This window comes from Myiozetetes cayanensis, unplaced genomic scaffold, assembly GCF_022539395.1.
Source record: "Myiozetetes cayanensis isolate MyiCay16 unplaced genomic scaffold, myiCay2020 scf6-25, whole genome shotgun sequence".
Lineage (NCBI taxonomy): Eukaryota > Metazoa > Chordata > Aves > Passeriformes > Tyrannidae > Myiozetetes > Myiozetetes cayanensis.
In genome coordinates, this window is record NW_026087853.1 from 2,596,849 (window position 1) to 2,620,044 (window position 23,196).

The 23,196-nt window shown below is 49.3% G+C and overlaps 1 protein-coding gene across 1 annotated transcript in view; it reads right to left on the minus strand.

Moving 5' to 3' along the window:
• Positions 1-270: 270 nt before the first annotated feature.
• The window catches only part of ARMH4 (armadillo like helical domain containing 4), a 62,487-nt gene continuing 39,561 nt past the window's right edge, over positions 271-23,196 (minus strand). Inside the window, 4 exon segments of the mRNA XM_050336249.1 lie at positions 271-4,019; positions 4,205-4,339; positions 7,148-7,252; positions 8,387-8,418. Of these exon segments, the coding sequence (XP_050192206.1) occupies positions 3,951-4,019; positions 4,205-4,339; positions 7,148-7,252; positions 8,387-8,418 (341 nt within the window). The 3' untranslated portion in view covers positions 271-3,950.

The following is a 23,196-nucleotide window of genomic DNA, read 5'->3' on the forward strand; positions in this document are numbered from 1 at the left end:
CCTGCTACTGCAATCATACCATGGGACTTTGGGGTGTTATTCATCACAGCCTATGGCAGACACCTATGCCCTGGTAAATCCCACCCAAAAAGTCCCAGGCTGAGGTTCCCCAGGGCTCCTATCACCCCTGCAAGCCCAGCCTGAGTCCTTGCACAGGCCACGCAGTGTGGAGACAGAAAACACAACACTCAGATCTTCCAAGTGATCACCTGACAGCTTTACCTGAGAGACAGAGAATGCCATGACCCACAGACCAGGGAGACGAGGTGCTCAGAGTCAGCTATGATGGACAGCTTTTTATTTCCCAACGTTTTCATTTAACAAAGTGCTACATTCCATAGTTAACAGTATGAGGAGTTGTTCCTGTCCGAAATAGAAAACCACAAGGAAGCATGAGGACTGCTAACATCACCCTATGGAAGCAGTGCAGTCCAGAGAAACCTCACCAAGGGGGAACATCTGGCCTTGGAGACACCTTTAAAAATCAGCAGCTGTATAGAAGAGGTGCGTTTCATCAGGGCAAGAGCTGCACACCAGCCTGGTTCCTCCTGGGAAATGGGAGAATCAGAAATGGGGCTAGAGATGCTGTTGTGTGATGCCTTCAGGAAATTCTGGCTTGTGCTATCAGGAAAATGCAAAACAGAGGCGAGGGGCTTGTCTTGTGTCAGTCGAGGGATTATTTTATTGCTGCAGTGAAGTCACTGTTGCAGCCGTGCCCGTGTCACCTCAGCACTCAGGGGCTTGCAGTTCACCCACAGAGGATGAGGATGAGGAGGATCCTTCTTGGCTGCTTTTCCTGTCCTGTCTCTCTCAAAAGAATCTGCTTGTTTGGCAGTGCAGAGGTACAGATTAAATCAGCAGAGCGTTAAGCTGCTGGAGCTTCAGCTCCCACCTTAACCCCTCCTGCCCTCCCCCTGCCATCTGTGTTCAAGGAAATGAATTAAACTCCAGGAATTGTATAGAGAATAATTGTAAGAGCCCAATCCAAAGTCTACTGGCCTTGGATGAGAAGGAGCTGAATGATGCTTGTGCTCTCAGGACCTTCACAAACTGCACCGATGCTGGGGGCACTGCAGGAAACCCTTCTGTGCTCCAAAGGCTCCCACAAGCTTCCCTGGGATCCAAGGCTGGTTCTGACTGTCCAACTGCCTTCCAGGTTAAGCTGAAGACATGGGAGACTGATTGCCACTGCAGAAAGCCACAGTGTTTCCCAAACTGTGGATTTATTAGCACAACCAGAGGCCATGGCACCTCCCCACCCGCCTTCCCAATCCATCAAACTGACAGCCCATCCAGAAAGATCCTCCTGTGCTGCCAGAGCTGGGGCACTTAAACCAGCAGCCTGCAGCCTTGCTCAGCCATCCCCCCTCCTCCTCCTGACAGGCCCAGCAGCTCTGCATTTTACTGGACACTAAACACAACTTATGCTCCAAGACAGGCTCCCTCTTGCAGAGGCCAAGCCCCTTTATCACTGCTGATTCCCTGTGCCTCCCATGCTGGGCCAGGGTAAAGCACTTCAAGACCACCTTGCAGCTGCCTGAGTCTCATTTCCAGCCTGCCTGGCACTGTACCTGAAAAACAAGCCTTTCTGAAGATGAACTCCAGCAACCTGGAATGGAGAAGTCGTTTCACTTTGCAGCCCCCACTGTGCCTTGCCAGGAATAAATCACCAAAGAGCCCAAGGGACGACATATCCTGATTTCCAATGCTGCAAGGCAGTCAGCAACGCTCACCTGGACTGCTAACACTTCCTGAGCACCTCCAAGAGGCTTAGGAATGAGAAAGAAATAGGGACAAATGAGTCTGGAAGGAAAACTTCACCTTAACTTGGAGTGATCGCTTATTACGGGAGAAAGAGGCTTTAATTTCGGGAAGGGGCACCTGGACTTGGTGAATTGCCCCTCAGTGCCTGTTACAGATGTGGGCTGATTTTAGCAGGGCAAGATTCTCCTGGTGAAAGTTTCAGGAACAAAAAGGGAGAGATGCACTGTGGAGCCCTGTCTGGGAAAGCCTGACCTGGGGGGACTGGGGTATGAAGACCTTCCCCAGCACGCTGATGGACCAGTCTCCTGGTCTTAATGTCCAGACGAGGCCCTGACCTCCTCAAAGAGAACTCAGCCTGAGGAGGGGCTTCCCAATGTCCTCTCTATCTTGCAATCCCACTCACACTGCCATGAGGCATTTGCTTCCCATCATCAACATCTACCTTCCACCATCTTTCCACCTTCACAAGGAATGAAATCCTGCACCTGCCCCTCCTCAAACTCTCCTCCCTCCACTTCTTCAAAGGCTCAGTGGGATTTAATCTCACAGATGTGTGGTCTGCCCTTATTCCTCTCATCAGGCCTCCTCTGGCAACAGTCACTGTTCCTTGCACAAAGGCTGATTCCCCACAAAACAGTGATTCCCACCTCAGAAACGTGGATGTTCTGCACAAAAGGTCAGATTGAAGTAACCCCATAACCAGCAGCGGAGATCAAGTAACCCAGCCCTTTTTCCCGCTATTTTGGCAGCGTTTCTGTGCAAAGCAACATCAGCCTCCCCCTCTCTGGTGCCTGTGACATCTCAGGCACTGGCTGTGCCTCCCCCTGTAACTCAGGGCTAACCCAGGCAGCACAGCAGCTTGCCCTCACCCTGTGCCACCCTTGGCTTCACCTCCACGACCCCTGAATCCACCTGTCCTACAGCTCCACCTTCCCCACCACGGCCAAGGGTTCCCAGTGTGGCCATTTCACATCAAACACCTCTCCAGCTGTGGCTGCTTTCCCACTGCTAGCCATGAATCCCTCAAAGTGACAGTCCCCTGCTCCACAACCTTTAGTGCCTTTCTGTACCCTGTGGGGCTGGAGAGCAGTTACCCAGAGAAGCTGTGGCTGCCCCATCCCCAGAAGTGTTCCAGGCCAGGTTGGACATAGCTTGGAGCAACCTGGGATAGTGGAAGGGGGGGTGGAATGAGATGGTCTTGAAGGTCCCTTCCAACCCAAACCACTCTGTGATTCTATAACACGAGACCCACCCAAATCCCCCAAAGGTGCTGCTGTTGGTGCTGCTTCCAGGGGCTGAAAATGCAATTTCCAGCGGGTAAATGGGGCAGATGCTCCACTTTCATCTCTATGGGAATGCAGCCTTGGAAAGAGATGAACCACTAACTAGTGCCCCTCAAACAGGGGGCAGGAGCTGAGGAAGCCTCTGACCTGCCTCTTCCCTGACCTGCACCGACCAAAAGCTGAGAGATCCATGCAAGGCCACCCGTCAGGAGGCGAGCGCTGGTATTTATTGTGCTGTAACAGACAGTGCTGGTTGAAAATGGACAGGATTTCTGTGGGGAAATCAAGTGCTGAGGCCATTCCCGTGTGTCTCCAAGCAGTGTGGAGCAGAGCTGAGGGGAGAGAGCAGGGGTGAGAGTCGGGCACCCAAGTGCAGAAATGTGCTTCAAACCCAATCAAGGACACTGTACATGGGCACTTCTCATGGTGGCCAGGGACACAGCTCAGGTGTACAACTCATTAATTAAGCAGAGCAGCTAATCTCAGCACTAATGAACTCTAGCTCAGGTAATGTAACATTTAAAATTAATTGGACAGCAGTCATTCACAGTAAAGATTTCCATTCCCGGGTTAGGTGAGAGCTATTGTTATGATTAGATTACTGCCAGCCAGGACCAAAACAGTACACCAGGGGTGAGAGGGAAATAATCATCCATATGGATCAGCTCCAGCTTGTAACGAGACGCGCTGTGGATCTGAAATGTGAAATCTCCACTACTGTACCAAACAAACATCACTGGCGGGACACGAAGAGCGTAGCATGCCTTGGCCAGGGCACTGAGCCCTGCTGGGGCCCTGGGGCGGTGGAGAGAGCAGGGATGCAGCACAGAGTCACTTCTTCTTGTTCTTCTTCTCCCTCTCCCTCCCTTCCTTGGAAAAGTCACAAGGGCACTGCAGTCCGGTTCAAAATTCATCTTCGGAGCTGTCAGCCAAGAGCATGACTCGGTCCTGCATGCTGTTAAACTCCCTCTGCTGGGGGGGAAAAAGAGACATGAAAAGAGCTCCACATGCAAAAAGGAGAGCATTTGGATCCCTCCCATCCCGTAACCAAGACATCCTGGGCACTTCAATCATCCCCAGACTGTGCTGGCTTTACAGCCAAGAGGGTTCATGGGAGGACTGGTGGGGTTGGGGGTCTTTCTTTGGGGTTTCCATACCTTCCTTTTATGTCTCTTGGAGCCGTTTCTCCTCCGGCGGTTCATGATCTTGATGCTGTAGAGCGCTCCCAGGATGAACAGGGCTCCGGCTATTCCCACTCCCACGGGAACCAGCATCCCCGACATGTATCCTGCCTGAGTGGGAGGGAGAAGCAGAGCAGCACTTCACCAGGCCATCCTTTCAGAGTCGGTTTTCAGCAGTTCTAGGGTTGAAATGTGTCCCTGTGGTGCTTTCCTCGAAGTTTACTGGATTTGAGTCCCTCCCACCTCCCTGCATGGGGTGAGCCCTGGTCCCAGGGGCTAAGCAAGCCCCAGCCAGCCCCACTCCAGGACCAAGCTGTCAAACCACCACAGCTCCCTCACCCTCAGCTTTTTCTAACAGATGTGCACTGTTGATAGTTGAGAACCTGCAGTGCTTGCCCAGATTTAGGAGAAGGAACAATTTGGGTGAAGTCTCCATCAATATGGGTGTAAGTGCAAAGGAAAACCTCAACCACCAAGGCCAGGCAGTCTCAAGTCACACCAAAGATCTGTGACCACGCAAACAGCCTCACCAGATGCTGTGCAAAGCAGGCTGAGTGCTGCTCTGAGCTCCCCACGTACCACTACCATCACAGATAAAGGCACAGGTGGATCACAGAATGGTTTGGGTTCGAAGAGATCTTAAAAATCATCTCATTCCAAACCCCCTGCCATGGGCAGGGACACCCTGCCCTCTCTGTGCCCAGCCCAGCCCGGGTCTCTTCCACTTTGTACTCAAAACCTTTGAGCCAAAAACTTTTTCTTCGCATGGGAAGGGGTCACTTGCATGGGGGCAGGATGGTGACACAGAGGGAGGGCACACACACCTTCAGCTGGCCCTAAGGGAGGCACAGCAAAAGTAAATCAGCTCTAATTCCATTGCTGTGATCTGCATGTTTGCACTGCCCGTTAAAAAAACCATATAGATAGCAAGACTAATTTAAAAATGACACATCTAAACGTTTTAAACCCTTAAGAAAATATTCCCGAGCGCTTGTTATTTTATATATTTTACTGCTTTAAACGAAAATGAACCTAAATTTTGTAAGTGCCAGACTGCTTCAGCATCCTCACCTAATTGGGGCTGGGGGGCCCACTGTTGCAAGGGAGGCAGGTACAGCCTGGCCCCCTCCCCCAGAAGCTCTGCCTTCCTTCACTCTGCTGTGCCACTACAGCTTCACCTTAAGCCATCTCCACCCCCCAAAACAGAGTTTACACCTGCCAAGGGACAGATGCAGCAATGCTGAGGACTATCAGCCAGCTCTTAGAGAGCCTCACAGCCCATTGCTTACAACCACTCATCTTCATCTGCACTCCCAAACGGCAGCACAGAGCCACAGCACACACTTACACCAGAATTACTCCTTTCTTCCATAATTCACGTAGTGGGAGAGGGGGGGGGAAAAAAAAAAAAAAAAAAAGAAGCTACTCAGGTGCCCTGCCCTGCCTTTGTATCCTTACCTGGAGAATGAAAATAACTGCTTTCACCTAGGGCAGACACAATGCTAACAAGGGCTGGGTAGCTCTCCCAAACCCTACTCAGTGCTTTAAATAGTAACACCTCTGTGTCTGGATCCCAAGGCTTGAGGGATCTTCAGCTGCATTGTCCAGGTTCCCCAACACCCTCCCAGAAAACCCATCCCCCCTTCAGCACAGGTGCTGGGAGGGGGCTGCACCCCTGCACCCAGCTCCTGAAGAAAAAAAAAGGAGGTTAGTGAGAACACAGCTAAAAAGGCTCTATCTCTGCGAGGCAATTAAGGTGCCTTAATTGGGTGACCTAATTAGTGCAGCGTGGGGTTTTCTATTTCTGGAACTTTGCTGCTGGCACAGGCAGTGACTGGAGATGGCTTTTTAGCTGCTGCCCAGTTGAGTTTCCACGTAGAAATCACTACTTTTAATACAACAAACTCCTTAGCCTGTCTGTGAGCCTTTATCACACCTGACCTGCCCATGGCCTTTTAGGGGTTTCCCCCAAAACCCAGATCAGTGTTTTATACCCCAAAAGGTGTGATGCAGACCCAGCTCTTCTGTGTTGTGCAGCCCAACTCCTGAGAGCTTCTGCACTTGCCTGACAGAAAACCCCACTTCACAGGCAGCTCCAAAGCCATGTTTTTGACCCTTTCCCATGGGGAAGATGTAGCTTCTTCAGGGGTGCTTTTAATGCACCCAGTCCACGACCGTGACCTTCCTGGGCTCTGAGATAACAGCAAGACAACCTCAGGGGGACCTCATCTCCATTATTCACCACACCAAATGCAACACTTGCACAGTGTTTGCAGGAGACCAGACAGAAACCTGTCCCTGACCCTTGCTCCTGGTCCCACAGAAGGATGTATCTCTCAGGGATGTCATGGGCCATCACATGCCAGGACACTCTTCTGGATGGAGGGATTGTAAAACAGAGGGAAGGGGCAAATGAGTAGGGCACATATAACTGGTGCTGATAAACTCAACAAAGAAGAGGAGGGAATGGGGTGGACAGGTTTATTTGCTACACCAGCACTGGGTTGGGGGTGGGAGAGTGCTTTTTGTCTGGGCTTTTCTGAGGGAAAATGTGAGCCAGGTGAAAGGTTTGCCTCCACGTGCCTGCTGTTCCCCAAAGGAGGGAGATGGCTCAGGGCCAAATCTCTCTTTTAAGTGGACACCAGTGGATCCTCAGTTACACCAGTGCTTGTGCTGGGCACTGCCAGGCAGTCCAGGATCGACCTGCAAGAGGTTGGAACACGGAACAAGCACCCCCTCTGCAAAGGGGAAGGACAGAGGAGGCCAAGGCGCCACGAGGAAAGAAGTGAAAGCTGCACTTCAGTGAGAACACAGTGATGTCCCCAAGCTCGTGTGTGCCACGTGCTGGCATGGGCAGGTGCCCTGTGCATGCTTGCATTCGCTCCAGGCACCCAACCAGCCCTGGTGTCTGCTCTTTACCTTCACTGGGAAAACCATTCTCTGTCCTTTCAGCGTCCGCTCGGGCTGAATCCCAGGCCAAAGAGCTCTGCCACGAGCAGAGCTCGTACCAGACATTCCTCCTTCCTAGTGTGGGTAGAAAAGCAACTCAAAAAAGGCTGGGCAGGAACCCACTTAAACCCTTCCACTCCCCTGTCCTGGAAAATTGATACCCAGACCCCATCTCTCTGCTCTGACTCGATGGTAAAGTGCTGCTGAACCTTGGTGAGGAAGGCTGGGCTCCTTGGGTGAGCTTAAGCTCACAGATGTATTTTACAGAGTTTCCTTGTGATGTTTTTTTTCATCTATTGACTCCGACCCTGTTCAAGAATTTCCAAGTCTTGTTGACTGACAAAATGTTCTTGCCTTAAAACAACCACTGCCACCTTCATTTCCAGCTTCGGAGCTCTGGCACCAGCAGCACAACATTTGGAAGGCTTCACAACTGTTTCAAAATGTTAATATTTGCTCCAGGGCAGCAGAGGCTAAAAAACCATCACTGCCTGTGGATGGCACAGCTCTTGATTCCAGTGGATTACCCCCTGTGATGCCAGGGAGAAATGATCAGGGCATGTTATCTTCTCAGTCTTCTTGTGTTTACTCTTTTTTTCCTTCCTTTGCAGCTCTTCGTGCACATGGAGGGAGGGGATGTTTTGTCCAAGACACATGGCACACAGGCAGAGAGGAGCACCAAAAATCTCCTGATTTGGATTCAGAATCAAGCTTAGCACTTAGAGAAAAGGTGTGGAGAAAAGTTCCTTACCCTGGGCTCCCTGGAAACACTCGAGGTCAGGTTGGACAGCACCCTGTCAGAGCAACCTGACCCTGATCTAGGGGAAGATGTTCCTGCTCAATGCAGTGGGGGTTGGACTAGATGGCCTTTTAAAGGTCCCTTCAACCTCAAACTATTCTAGGATAAGTTAAGGGGCACTAAAAAACTAACTCTGGTTGTCTCACAACAAGGTCATTTTCTGGTGCAGAGGAATCAATCAAATACCCCTGTCCCTCCTTCTGCTCTTAACTTGCTGCCCATCAGGGCTGTATTGTGGATTCACACCACCATATACCAACAGCACCTGGTTCATTTGCCTCCCAGATAAATTTTGAAGCCCTTTCTCAATTGTCTTTGTACAGATAAAGAACTGCACTGACAGGAGTTTATTTATTCCTGCAAGTAAACATGTTTTGCTTTGAAAGGAATTGAAACGCTGAGCCTCCTACCTTATCTTTCAGCTTCTCCATCCAGCTTCTCACTGAAAAATAAGACAAAAAAGCTGTAATCATGTTACTTACATTAATTAGTAACGAGTGATAATGATAATATTAAAACAGACAGTAATTAACTTGACAAGCTGATAAGACTTTACATTAGATTCCCTCTCATTCCTGAGCAAGAGCAAATGCAGCTGAAAATCAACACGAGCAACTCTTCGAGTGAGTTGGCAGGCAAGCTGCTCAACTTTTGCCTGAGCAATTCACACCTTCAGAGTGGTTACAAGAGGAATATAAAAACAGTATTTCAGGTTGTGGATTTTTACTTCTCACACAAGGACAAGAAGAAAATCTGATAGTGCAGGTATCCCCTTCCACTGGCCTCCTCCACATAGGTATTCTTCTTTCTACTTGGTACAGCCTGTAATGATGGCTTAAAAAGTATAAAAAGTATTATTCCCTGTCTTTTATTCCCTTGCTTTTCTGGAAGAGCCACTGCCTGCTCTGGGAAGCCACCAAAGGGCTGGGGGAGCTAAACTGGAGGTGCTAAACTGGCAAACCAAGTAAATTTACACAGCCAGAACAGCGAGTTTCTTTTCCTAAGAGTTAATGTAAGTTCTCTGAGGTTCTGCTTTGTTACAGAAGGTCCTTTCAAAGCTTGCATTAGCAGTATTAGGGTTATTATTATTGAGAAAGGAGCCTTGCTGTGAGTGGGGAGGGGCCAGCAGTAAATGGTTATTTTATGCCTCAGATACAGCACCCCAAGTTCAAAGTGATTTGAACACTTCCCTTTTAAGTGTCAGTAATGTTAACACTTTTCCAAACAGAAGGATCCTGAATTACCTAGAGGTGAAAACATGAGAAACAGGCACAGGTGCACACACACAGACTCACATCTGGCAAGGGCCTGGGAAAAAAGAGGAATTATCCAGGAGAGAGACACCCACAGCACTAGGAGAGGACAAGGGGTCTGCTTTTATCAGCTCTTCCCACCATTAGTCCTGCCCTGCATGGACTAAGCCAGAGTAAACTCAATTTATGGAGGTGCCATCACCATCCCGAGTGCCTTGAAGTCGCTCCCAGCGGAATACTGGAGAGGAAGGGAATTCGTGGCCCCCCCGGGCCAGGTTTCTCAGCTGGGTTTCCAGGTGTGACACTGCCAGGAGTGGCTCAGTCCCACGGTGACACCCACAGCTTCAGGACCACAGGGCTTTGGACTGGCGTGCCCTGTGCAGAGCTGTGTCCCCAGACAGCTGCACAGGTACCCCCAGTGTGTGCCCACCGCCGATGGAAGCCACTGTGCTGCTCGGCTGGCCCAAAGTCAAGCTGAGCACAAGGCCTATTTTTCTGTCTTTCCCAGCAATGATATGGGATCAGCGATCTCCTCAACAGCCGACCCACTTTCCTGCAGCTGAACAACGCTGCTCTAAAGCAGCAATTAACTCTGGAGTGTTTCTGCCAAGGCAGAGGCAGGGGCTGATCTAATAATGTTCTATTCCCTATTTCCAGCAAACACAAGCTCTGGCTTCGTTCCCCTCTGCTCCACAGAACAACGGCGGCGCGTCCGCTGGGACCCGCACACCCCACAGCACAAATCTTTGTTTGCCATCACGTAATTGCTTATTATTAAAACCAAGCTCGTTTTCAGCCACGCAGAGCACGTGTCAGATGCCTCTGGGAACCAACCCAGGCCACAGGAAAAACAACCCAAGGTGATTTCACCCAGATTGGGTGGCTGTCCAAGGGATGCTCCAATGCGGCCACAGCCTGGCTGGCTGGGTCACAGCCTCTGACCTCTGCTAGAGGAAAATAATGGCCCCAAGTTCATGAGATTAAGGCAGCAGGAGGTCAAAAAACCCCTGAATGTCGTGGCAGAGCTGCACTGGTGTGTGGCAGCAGTGGATTCACCTCTCCTGGGAAGGAGCGGAGAGCGCGGAGCCGTCACAGTCAAGGTCCTGGACTCTGCAGCCTGTCAGGCTGGGGCCAGGACAAGTCAAGGAGCTCTGGATTACCATGAATTACAAACACTTCTCACGTCACTAATGCACAAAACTGCTTCAACAACTTTGAGGAAATGGCAGGTCACCGTGTCATCCAAATCAAGCACTTACTGCAACAATTCCTTACCCATCTGGGGACCCTGTGGGGTGTGGGCGGGAGACAAGGCACTATTTTCAAGTCAGAATTTATATCTATGCTAAGCAGCTACCATCAATTAACTCTGGGCTTCAGACTCTAATTATGCATCATTATCCATGATTAATATTCTGAACTTGGTCCTGGAAGAGGAACATTGTGGTTGGCACCTTCTCATGAACAGGCAACGCTCTCCAAGAACACCGGGTGACTTTCCAACAAGGCCAAGCAAATAATTAGTAAGAAATACTCTACTCCATGTATTTTTCATCATCCCTTTTTTTCTCCTTCCCTGATCACCGAATGTCCTGAAGATATTACAACAGTCTCTGGGTGTGAATTACTAACAAGTGTCTGCAGTGCTGGCTCATCTTCCATGGCATTTTAAGGATGGTGAACAGTCCAAACTCTGCCTCGGCTTAATTCTGATCCCTTGGTTTCATGGGGAGCTAAGGAAGATCAGTGTGGAGCACTTCTGCAAATTACAATACATAATCTGACATTTCCTCAGTGATTTATATAATGTCTGCATCTCTGCAAATTGATTTTAAATAACATATAGCTGAAGATTACGCTGGTCAGGAGCGCAGAGGAGGAGCACGGTTGTCTGGCAGTGGTGTCAGAGCAGCCCAGGATGAATTGAGACACTCACAATGCGCTATTTTTAGTCATTTTTGCCCAGCTTTCCCCTTCAAAATCTGCCTTTCCATCTGACCATAATGCACCATCAAATCTCTGGCCAAAGGCTTTTCCCTGCTTCCCTCACCACCCCCCTCTAGAATCAGGAGCACAAGACCTCCAGGCCTCTTGCTTTGCCAACTTTTAGTAATCCTAATTGCCTAATTATCCACTCCAATGCAGTGATAAAGCTGCTTAATAATTCTGTTCGCTTCTCATTCATTCTCTCCCTTCCCAGATAAGAAAATGCAAAGACTTCTGGTGGAGATTTCAATCAATAATTCATGCCCTCCTGCCATCGGTTCTGCCTTCCCCTTCCCCTCTTGGATGCCCTGCTGCTTTATCTTGTCACTTTGGTTTCATCTTATCAGCTTGTTTTAATCATATTCTCTCTTTTAATCAGCAGTTAAAGCAATTCTGGTTTTTTCCGTGGCACTTTATCGCTCATCCCTGCCCATCTCCCTTTATTTCCAAATCCAGCATTTACCTCTTCATTTCAGAACAGGAATGGAGAGTTCATCCATCACCTTCTCATTTAATAATTCCCCACTGTCACCACCAGACCAGTGGTAAAAATGTGGCACCCAGGATCCCACACACCCTCCCCCAAGTGCAGGGCAAAGGACTGATGAAGGATGGTTTTATGGTTAAGAACTAACCTGGTAACCTCCCCAAGCCACTACACCTGCAATTCCTTAACTGCAACAGGCCGAGAGGGCTGCACCAAACTTCACTCTGGGAAATCAGAAAACATCAGTCATGCTCAGAGGATGAAAAGATTTTGATCTGACAGATGCTATTAATTGCTTTCACATCTGCCTGAGATCAGAGACATCCCTATCTCAGGAGCCAGAGAAGACATTTAAGGACAAGGTCCCCACTGCAGCAGGTGACAGTCCCCACTGCAAGCGATCCTGTGCATCAGACAGATCCAGGGGGCCCAGGGGAATGGAGCCAAGAAGCAAAGACAGCAGCCCTTCCTGAGCACTGCAAATGCCTGCTCTGGATGCTGGGTTTGCTCTGCCTTCCTCCAGCCAGGACAAGGCCTTCATCCCACCCACAGAGTGCTGTGAGGCAACAAAAGGCCAGCTTGGTGTATCTGCACGAGCGTGGAAATTGTAAATCCACAGTGAGGAGGCTCTTTCTGTAGGTACAGTGAAAGGTTAAGTGCATCCTGCAGCTGATGCAGCTCAGCACAGATTTGTCATCGCCTTCTTCCCTAAGGCAAACTCATTCCACTCTTCCACACCTTCCTGCCACCCTGCTCTTCCCATTGCCCAGCATGGAATGGGGCCAACAACGACATTCCTCATTCATAAAATCCCAGAATGGTCTGGGTTGGGAGGGACCTGAAAATCATCTCGTTCCATCCCCTGCCATGGGCAGGGACACCTTCCACTATCCCAGGATGCTCCAAGCCCTGTCCAACCTGACCCTGAACACTTCCAGGGATGGGGCAGCCACAGCTTCTCTGGGCAACCTGTGCCAGGGCCTGCCCACCCTCACAGCCAAGAATTTCTTCCTAATATTTAATTCAAACCTACACTCTTTCAGCAAAGGAGAGCTGGTTAAAGAGTAAAAAAAATAAAGAACAGATCAACTACTTTCAATCAGTCTGTACACAGCAAGAAACCTGCCCTGTTCCATTAAAGATTTCATCCCTTTCTCTTGCAGGTGAGACTTTTTTTCCCAAATGAGACCAGTGAGAACAACTTTGCAGAAATGCTTCGTGCTCCATCTGCTCAGCTCTGACAACTTAATGGCACAAGGCTGCAGCAGCTCCTCTCCCTTAAAAAAAAACCCCACAATTTTCAATTTACTTACTAGCACAAATAAATAATAAAGAAAATGGCATCTGGCTGGAAGGCAGCATATTTTTAATTCCAGAAGAAGAACTACACCTACCTGATAGGAATGCTGATGGATGAACTGCCTGCCATGCCCAGCTCGAGGAGACTTGGACGGCCAGATGATCAAACAAATGTCAAACTGACAATTACCATTTACGTGTTCAGACACGAATTTTGGTTGGGTGAACTTTGAATTAACGAAGTGAACTTTAATAGTTACCACAGAACTGTCTGGTCTCTGAACTCCACCAACTCCACCCTTTTTCCTGTCCATCCAGCTGCAATCCAATGCCACGACCTGCCCAAATCTCTGGGGAGAGAAATGAAGACGGGGAGAGAACTTGCCACGCTCATCCGGAAAGTAGAAACTAAAATGGGCTTCCCAACTCCTTCCTTGGCCTTATCCATCCTTTTGACACTGCCTTCCCCATGGCATTAGGTCTGGTTCCCCTTTTTCCTTGCACTTTTTCCAGCTGTTTTCCACTTTGATCTGAGCAGACACTTGCTGAGCCTGGCAAAGGCACCGCCCTCCTGCCTTGGCATTTCCCTCTGAACTCACTTCTTCTCTGGTGCCTTCAAAACACACTTGTTGGCACAGACAAACTGTTTGGTTCTCTCTGAGGGACCCCAGACAGGCACAAGTTGTTAAGACAAAGCCAAGGGTACAAAAGCTCTCAGCATCCTAAAAGTAAAAGGCATCAGGAGGATGTTGCTGGGAACTGCCTGTCTTGGTTTGTTGTACGAGTAAACATTTACTGGATCAGGCAGTGTCCTTCCACCAGACCAGGCTGCTCCAAGCCCTGTCCAACCTGACCTGGGACACTCCCAGGGATGGGGCAGCAGCTTCTCTGGGCAGCCTGTGCCAGGGTCTCACCACCTTCACAGCCAAGAACTCCTTCCCAGTATCCCATCTAACCCTGACTTCTGACAGTCTGAAGTCATTCCCCTTGTCCTGTCCCTCCAGGCCCTTGTCCAAAATCCCCTTCCAGCTCTCTTGGAGTCCCTTTAGGTACTGGAAGGGGGTGTGAGCTCTCCCTGGAGCTATTTTGTCAAAGTGATATCCTGCTGAAGGTGCACAATCTTTCTTTACTCGTGAGCCCTGATTTTGCAGCTTTAATAACCTTTTTAAAGTAGCTTTTCTGTTCTGTTTATTTACACACCACTATCCAAATACAACTGCATAGAAGCAGCAGTTGAAGAACCACATGTCCCATGAAAGAAAGCCTTCCCAAGCTTTTTTGGAGCACTAATATATCTCTCCAGGAATTTGTTCTCATCCCTGCACTCTTAATCCTTCTAAAATTTTGCTGTACAATTATTTTTTTTTTCTCAGAGGTCTCCAGTAATAAATTTATTAATGGTTTATTTTTGCCCTTGATTCATCCACTGGAGCTGGTGAACTTCTTTAGATGAGATATTCTTAAAAAGCCTGGTGCAAGCACCGTGGCAAAATCCTGGTCCAAAGAGTTAAAATTCAGCTCAGTTACCAGGAACTAGAACACAACAGAGTATAAATCCAACAGCCTGAATGATTGGAGTGACATGTGCAGATTCACAGGGCAGTGCCCTTACATTAATCCAATATTTTAGCTTTTCTGGCACCAAGTCCCCCTGAAATCACTGCTGGTTTTGCCTGAGAGACGAGTGTAGGGTTTGACCCCGAGTATTTACAGGGAAAAAAAGGCACAACATGGAAATTGGTCCCTACCTTGTAATGCCCATTTCTTACCAAGCCTATTTTCCACTCCATAACCCAGCGCCCTTCCCCACAGCCTGGCAAAGACAGATAGAATTCTGCAAATTAAACCCAAGTGTCAAGATGATGAGAGGAGTGGTAAAAGCTGGAGAGGCTGCAGATGGAGAGCCCCCCACACATCCCTCTGCTCCACCAGCATCTCATTTCAGCTGCAGGACGGCAGCAAAATAATAGTGGCTGTTATGTGACTAAACACCTTCTAAATCTCCAGCTGAAGCCATGTGATATTCCCTTTTTACTGAAAGAAGAGGGCATTTCTCATCCAGCCCTCTCTAAATGTGAACCACACAGACTTTCCTGCCCCCCTGACAGAGCCTGCAGCCTTATCTGCTTCAAGGGATCAGCAGCTGAACTGCAAAATTTCTTTCTGTGCTCCAGTTTATGTCTGGTATTAATCAGGCTCGGGAAAGACTTGTGGTGTGCTTTTTTTCCTTCCACAAAGAACAAAAGTAATTTTCAGGATCATTTTTCCTGGGGACACTGGATGAAGGATTTGCCTGCAGCCAGGAAGGCTGAAATAGGGGATTTTTCCATTTTTGTATTTAAGGGAAAGGATGCAGTTTTCTTATTTCAAGTTTTGGCCTTTATTACATCTGGCAAGGCGCAGCACTCCCCATGAAATGACATAAAGATCAATAAAGTACTAAATGGCTGGAGAGGAAAATGATGGAGTTGACCTTTAAAGGAAGAAAACAGATATTAGACTGTGTTTTCAGCAAACAATTATTCCAGTAATTAAACCACAAAGCCCTGAGCATCGATTAGATGCTAAAAATAAGATCTTATTATGGCAGGGACTCATTTTCATGCAAATACTTGGCAACAGGAGCACTGTCCAGTGCTGGTCACAAAAAGAAAATGAACTTGCCTATGTTTGTTACTGATCCCACATTCCTCCTGCATCCAGAACTGAACATTGATTCCCACTGTGACTCGATGCCCTCGTGATGAAACATCAAATGGGGAGCTGAGGTCCCTGACACCAGTTCAATAGGCTTGCAATTGGCTTCTGGTAGAACTATGGGCACGTAAATTAATCTCTGTTACTGCATTTCCCATCCTTACCACGGGAACATTAAGGGTACAATAGATCATACCCAGCAGGTCTTTTCTGTTCTTGTTGCTCGTGTCATTTTAACAGCCCCTACTGTAACACTTCCATCTGGGTGTGATGTTCTGGGAGCTAAGACAGCACAAATATTAAATCACAGTAAAAAGGGATTACTGGGAAACAAATGTTCTTTAGGATGCCATTATTTTAAGCAATGAAGTGCCTGGAGTGCTCAGGAACCCCAAATCTATTTTCCTTTCCCTACCCTCATTAGCATCCACCCAGACTGTATTACCTATTCCTGAAGATAAAACATCCAGAAAAGTCTTTAATGGACATTTGCAAGGAGAAACAAACTCTTAAGTAATTACAGGACCAAAGAGGGAAGAACTCTGCTGCTCTGAGCATGCATTTGAGACAGAAATTGAACCTGATCTTACTCCTTCTCCAGGAAGGAATATGAAATGTAGGACAACAACACAAACCCAGCCTTTCCCTATATGGAAGTTGGAGTGGATGACCTTGAAAAGGTCACTTCCAACTCAAACTGTTCTATGATTCTGTGGTAAATCTCATCAACTTCAGCAGAGTTGAACTATTCCACCAGGAGAGGTGCCCCAGCCAGGTTTGCTGTCACATTATCCACCTGCAGTGTCCTGGTACCTCAGGAAGTCAGAGAAAATCCTGCATGCTCCCAAGAGAAGCTTGAATCCAGGGAAGAGGTGACACCCACCTGCTACTCACCGACCTGTCCCTGCCTGGACTTCACACTCGATGCTGTTGAAGAGATCACGAAAAGATGCTCTTACATTTAATCCACCCAAGGCCTTACCCACTGTGCACTCAGGTCAGTGTGAACCTGACCAAACTATGTATTAAGCCCCAAGTGGTCAATTCCCATCTCCACTTACAGGAAAATTCACAACTGCAAAGTCTGAAAATCTGTGGAGAAAAACATCCTTATGCAGCCAGGGAAGATGAGAAGAGAAAGGAAATAATTTCATCAGGCAGGTGAAGAAAGTGATTTCCATAGAATCACAGGATGGTTTGGGTTGGAAAAGACCCTAAAGATCATCTCATTCCAGACCCCTGCCACGGGCAGGGACACTTTCCACTATCCCAGGTTGCTCCAAGCCCCATCCAACCCTTCCAGGGATGGGGTAGCCAGAACTTCTCTGGCAAACCTGTGCCAGGGTCTCACAACCCCCACAGCCAAAAACTGCTCCCTAATATCCAATCTAAACCTGCCCCCTTCCTGTTTTCCCAAAACTATTCCCAACTACATCTAATGTTCCAGGCAGACCTGTGGGAATGGGCCCAAGGAAAACCACAAAGGAGCGACGGGGAATGAGCAAAGGGCAAAGCAAACCAGTGAGGAGAGAGCACGGCCAGAGCAGGATCTCAGGAGCTGCACAGTGATTTTACAGAGTGTTTACAGGTCCAGTGATTTATCCCTGCTGTCTACAAATGGCCTGTGTCCCTGGTAGATTTTATCCCCTGAGGAAACAGCAAAACTGCAGGAATTACAGCACTGCTCGCAGGGCAGGGCAGCAAGAAGGTCACAGGAGGGCCGGGCACCAGCAGACTGCTGAGGAGACTCCCAGCTCCAGGAAATCCATGGCACAGAAAGGCCTCGTGCCTGGAAGTGAGGTAGACAGGGAGGCAATGACACACAGCACCAAGGCAGCGTGAATGATGCCTCGCTCTCCCTGTAATGCATCCTGAATGAGCGCTGCCATCCCAAATTTACAGCACAGGGAGTGGGGGAGGGTGGTCCCTCTGCGCATCCCTTCCAGCCACGTCAGACCAGGATAAAGCAGAAGCCGAGCGACGGGATCTGATGCATCAGGAAGTGTTACTACAGCCCTGGCTGAAATGAAACATAAATCAGAGACATAATTCTTGTCATGCCAGGCTGTCTGGTGCCTACAGGAAGCTGAGTGACCGTGGGCAATCCACGGGCACCAGGGTGGCGGATCCACTGCCAGCAGGAATCAGCCCCTCCCGTGGGAATGTGCTCACTCCTGCTGCTGGCAAGCCCCACGTGGAGTCTGGCAGCTGCCTTAAAATGATTTCCCAGTGGAAGGGGCTGATGTTAAGGAATAGTTTGAGGTGATCTCAGAGTCACCACCCAGGTGAAGGTTTTGTGCCTCACTGCACGCTGTGCCCGACACCGCAGCAGCCTGAACACCCGAGGAGCAGAGTGCCTGGGGTGGGATGGAAGCCAGCACCACAAGTCCCTTGTTTTCTGGACATTGTGCCACCCTGTAGCTCTTTTGTGACTGCCACCTCCATGGGACATTTTGCTTTTGGGTCTTTTGTCCCCATGTAGCCTTCCCATGGATGTGGGCCTATCCCATGGCAGGGGTGTGGTGTCAGGTCATGTGCTCTGCAGCCTTCCCTGCTCAGAAACCTCTGTCTTCTGATTCATAACCTCAGACCTTGGGAAATATTCAAGGGAAAAGGCAGCTCCTGGGACAGCAGAGGATTATCACAGGAGAGAATCATACATGACTCATGAATCACAAAATGGTTTGGGTTGCAAGAGACATTAAAAATAATCCAGTTCCAATCCCCTGCCATGTGCAAGGACACCTCCCACTAGCCCAGGTTGCTCCAAGCCCTATCCAACCTGGACTTGAACCCTTCCAGGGACGGGGCAGCCACAGCTTCTCTGGGCAACCTGTGCCAAGGCCTCCCCACCCTCACAGTCAACAACTTTTTCCTAACATCTAAATCTCTTTCAGATTAAAGCCATTCTCCCTCGTCCTGTCACTGTCTTCCCATGCCAAAAGTCGCTCTCCTTTTTTATAAGCCCCCTTTTCAAGTACTGGAAGGCTGCAATAAAATCTCCCTGGAGCCTTCTCTTCTCCAGGCTGAACAACCCCAACTCTCTCCTCCTGTCTCCACAGCAGAGGTGCTCCATCCACTGCAACCAAATCCGTTCTGTCTCCCACCACCCTGATCCAAATCTTAGCTCAAGACACATTTGTCATCCACGTTGTAAGGCTGGTGTTAGAGATAAAGGGGTTTGCAGTGAAGTGGTATCGAATCCTGATTCGATCCATCACCCGCTTTTCCCTGAGCTCCACAAGCTCTGAAGGAGCAGCAGTCACCCCACAGCACCACCACACTCCCCACCCCACAGCAGTCCACCTGCAAGTTGTTGGGCTGATCCTACCGAACAGCCCAGGACTGGCGAGGCAAGGCCATGCTGAGGGGTGGCATTTCAGGCAGGGCAGTGTCCAGTTGTGCCTCTACTGCACTACATTTTTCTCATTGATTATTGAGAGAGTGCTTTGAGACGTAACCCTGAGGTGCTGCATTTCTGGAGGTTCAGGAGTCTCCACCTCCCTCCTGACTCCCAGGCCTGCAGGAGCCGTGGCCAGCAGTGCAGTGAGCACGAGGAAAAGTGGCTCCTGACTGGGCTGTGGTTTTGCTGGTGAGTGCAACCTCACAGTGGTGCCAGGAGGATGATACAGCCAGGAAGAAAAACCTGCAAAGGGGAGAAAACGCTGCCAGTGACAGCACAGGGGTCTATGGGGACACGGTGCAACGAGGGAAGAGGCCCCTCTGATTGTCCCCAAGCACTTGCAAGGTGAGATCCCGCTATCAGGTGGCTCCCAGGTGCCACCACAACACCAAAGTGTAACAAGGGTGGAGACTTCTTCCTGTTCTCCTCCAGGCTGGGCTGGCCACAGGACAGGTCTCCTTGGTGGACAAGTCCACTGAGGTGCTTAGGGACGTTCCCATCCAACATCAGGTGGATGGAAGGAAAGATCTGGTCCCAGAAGAGATGATAAGCCCTAAACACAGTCTTTCTAGACTCATTTCTGAGACAAGCTGAAATTGCTCTGGCACTGCAGATGCATGCTTATACCAGTATAAGCTCAGATATACCGAGATAAGCTGAGCAGAAATCACTGCATCATCTGAATGGCAGTGATTTAATCCCATCTCGTACCAAAGGAAACAGCAGAATCAAGTTAACCAAATCCCCCCCTGTTTCACTTCCATGGGCCATTCCCTCCTGATGATTTCATTTACAAGAAGCTGGAGATTCAGAGCTGGGTGACAGGACATTTCAGGAACACAACAGAGAAAACACTTTCTTCCCTACTGCTGTCACACAGTCACATTGCAGCTCATGCTGAGATCTTAGGGACCCTTTCACAGAAATCTGTTCTCTGCCCTCTTCCTCCAGGAAGCAGCCCAGGACATCTCATGTTTGACTGGAAAGGCTGAAGTGGCTCCAAGCACGAGCTGCAGAAGCTGCTCGAGGATCTCAGCAGTGGCATCCTGGCAGAAGTGCACTCAGTGCTCTCCTCCAGCTCCCTCTGTGCTCAGCCTCCCCAAATCCAGGTGGCTGGAGCTGTGGGAGGCAGGGATTGCTGCTCAGGGCAGGCACGGTGCTGAGGGCTGTCCCAGATCCCTGGGGATGCTCCACAGTCCTGCTGGCTGTCTCAGATCCCTGTGGAAGCCCTGGCAGTGCTCATGCCTTGTCTCTCCTGCCAGATTTCCCAGCCTGCCCTGTGCAGGGAACAAGCCCAGGCTGGGATAATTGAAGGCAGTGCCCACTGATTTATCCCACTTCGAACACATTCCATGGCACCTCCCGGGCTCTGAACCCAGGCTACGACAGGGAGGAACTCAGAGCACGAAGAGGAGTGAAAAAGTGAAGACAAACAAAGAGTTCTCCCCGTTTTGAGGGGTCCTAGGGAGGTGAATCACTAATTTGTAATATATCCTAAACACACAGGATCACAGTTTTCTATCCAGCACTGGATATGTCCCCAAAACTTGGCACAGGCCTCTGGCCCAGGCCACCCACCACACCCTGAAGATATTTGTAAAGCACCACCACATTCCTGCTGTCCCAACATCTTCCACCTTCCCTGACAGGTGATGAAAAACCACACGTGGGACATGTCCACAACAGACGTGCTCAGCCCTTCTCAGCCAGGATGGAAAACCAGAAACTCTCTTAAAAGGAAAAGCAAAAGACTCCTGGCTCATTCAGCCACGGGACAGGCTGAGAGGGAGCAGCAACGAGTTCCATAAGTACATCCCACTGTGCAAGAACCAGGACAGGAGGAAGAGCCACAGAAAGGAAGTAGTGAAGCTAAACAGGGACAAAGAAACCCATGAACTCCCTATCACCTCCAATGGGAGTCAAACAAATCCCTGATCAAGCTGAATCTCAGCAATTCACCAGAGAATGGGGCTTGAGGATCGTCTCCCTGGCTAGGATAACTAGGACGAACAAGGGGAACCTAGTGCCAACCAAAATGACGTCTCTGGCTGTCGTTTGTGTTGTGAGAGTGATGAAAAAATGCTGTCCAGAGGGGATTCAGGCACCAGGAGCGCTGCTGAGTGCTCCGGGAAGTTCCTTCGTGTCTGAGTCCCGGCTCCCCAGATGCAGAGGAGGGTTAATGACATCACCCTGCTTTGAGAAGCCTCTTGCACGAGACCTGTTCTGCACAGGGAGCTGGACACTGTGACTTGTAGATCTTTCCTGGGGCTGCACAACGAGGATAATTAATCAGTTCTTCTCTTCCTAAAGAAGCCGGTGCCTCACAAGCCTCGGTAAATGATAATGTCTTGTTTGCCATAAATGTGGTAATTATAGCTAAAACTCTTCATTAACATGGAAATGACAAACAACAAATTAGAATCAAGCATCTACAATTAGGGTAAAAAGCCACAGCAATTTGTTATTCTTTTGCAAGAAATCATTTTTCACATCATTGACTGTGAAGGAGGTCTCATTATGTGATGATATTTAGCTCTTCCACTACTTTTCAGCTTAACAGCTTTATTAATTGCACTCACAACGGTTCTATAATATAAACAAGCATCTTCATCTACTGAATGGGAATCCAAACCCGAGAGCACTAGTGGGATGTAGAGCATCCAGCTCTGGGGTCCCCTGAACTGGAAGGACATCAACCTGTTGGAGCGAGTCCAGAGGAGGCCACCAAGATGATTCCAGGGATGGAGCATCTCTCCCATGGGGAAAGGCTGAGAGGATTGGGAGTGTCCAGACTGGAAAAGAGAAGGCTTCAGGGTAACCTAATTGCAGCCTTCCAGTACCTGAAGGGAGCCTACAGGAAAGATAGAGAGGGACTTCTGGCAAGGGCCTGGAGGGACAGGACAAGGGGGAATGGCTTCAAACTGCCAGAGGACAGGGTTAGACTGGATATTAGGAATAAATTTTTGGCTGTGAGGATGGTGAGGCCCTGGCACAGGTTGCCCAGAGAAGCTGGGGCTGCCCCATCCCTGGAAGTGTCCAAGGCCAGGTTGGACGGGGCTTGGAGCAACCTGGAACAGTGGGAGGTGTCCCTGCCCATGGCAGGGGGTGGAATGAGATGGGCTTTAAGGTCCCTTCCAACCCAAACCATTCTGGGATTCTATGATTCCACTTCCAGCCAAAAGGAGCCAGGAAGACTCAGAGCCAGAGAAGAAAGCAGAGGGCAAATCTGCAAATATCTTCAGCACAGATATAATTCTGTGGGCATTTCCCAGTAATAATGACTCAGACACCCGAGTGATGGCAGTCAAACAAAAGGTTCCACTGCATCTGGACTGGCTGAGGAGAAAGCAAGTTTGACAGACAAAACCTCCTGCAGGAGGCAGAACGTGACAGTCTCATGCTGGTCTATCCAAACAAAGGAGTCACAAACATATTTGGCTGACTACAGGTGGAGAGGGCAGCTCCCTTTTCAGCTTGCAAAGGGGGAAATGGCTGATCTCAAACACTTTAACACCAAAAAAAAAACTCTGAAGGGAAATGCTTTGAAGGGGAGGAGCAATTTTGGTTACTGGTTAGATGGGCAACTTGCACCAGGGTAGGACCTCCTTTCATTCTGCATTTCAAAATGGCAAGATGCCAAATTCTACCCCTGGACAAGCAAGCCTGGCTTCCTGGGGCTGATGGTGTAAAACCATACTGGTGGGACTCAGCAGCAAAGCAATGCAGTGCCTGGCTTTCACCTGGACCCTGCAACTCCTGGTGTCCCCTCAGATTTAATCCACCCCTCTGAGAGGTGCCCTGGGCTGCCTCAAAGCAAGGCCTCCCTCCAGCACTTACTAACAGTTATGAGTGAGGATCTGCAGACAAATTAATATCCCAAAATCTTGCTGAAGTTTGCTGCCCCCCACTGAACCTTCTAAAATCACCATCAGCTCCTAGACAGCTCTGCACGGCCCTGCAGGTGAAAGGGTTAATTTACCCTCAGCTCCTCTGTTACCCACATTTCCCATTCATTTCACAGATGGCACAGAGCACTGTTCCTGTGTGATTAATGTCTGTGTGACTCCAGGCTCCGTGGGGTTTGCTGCTCTCCCC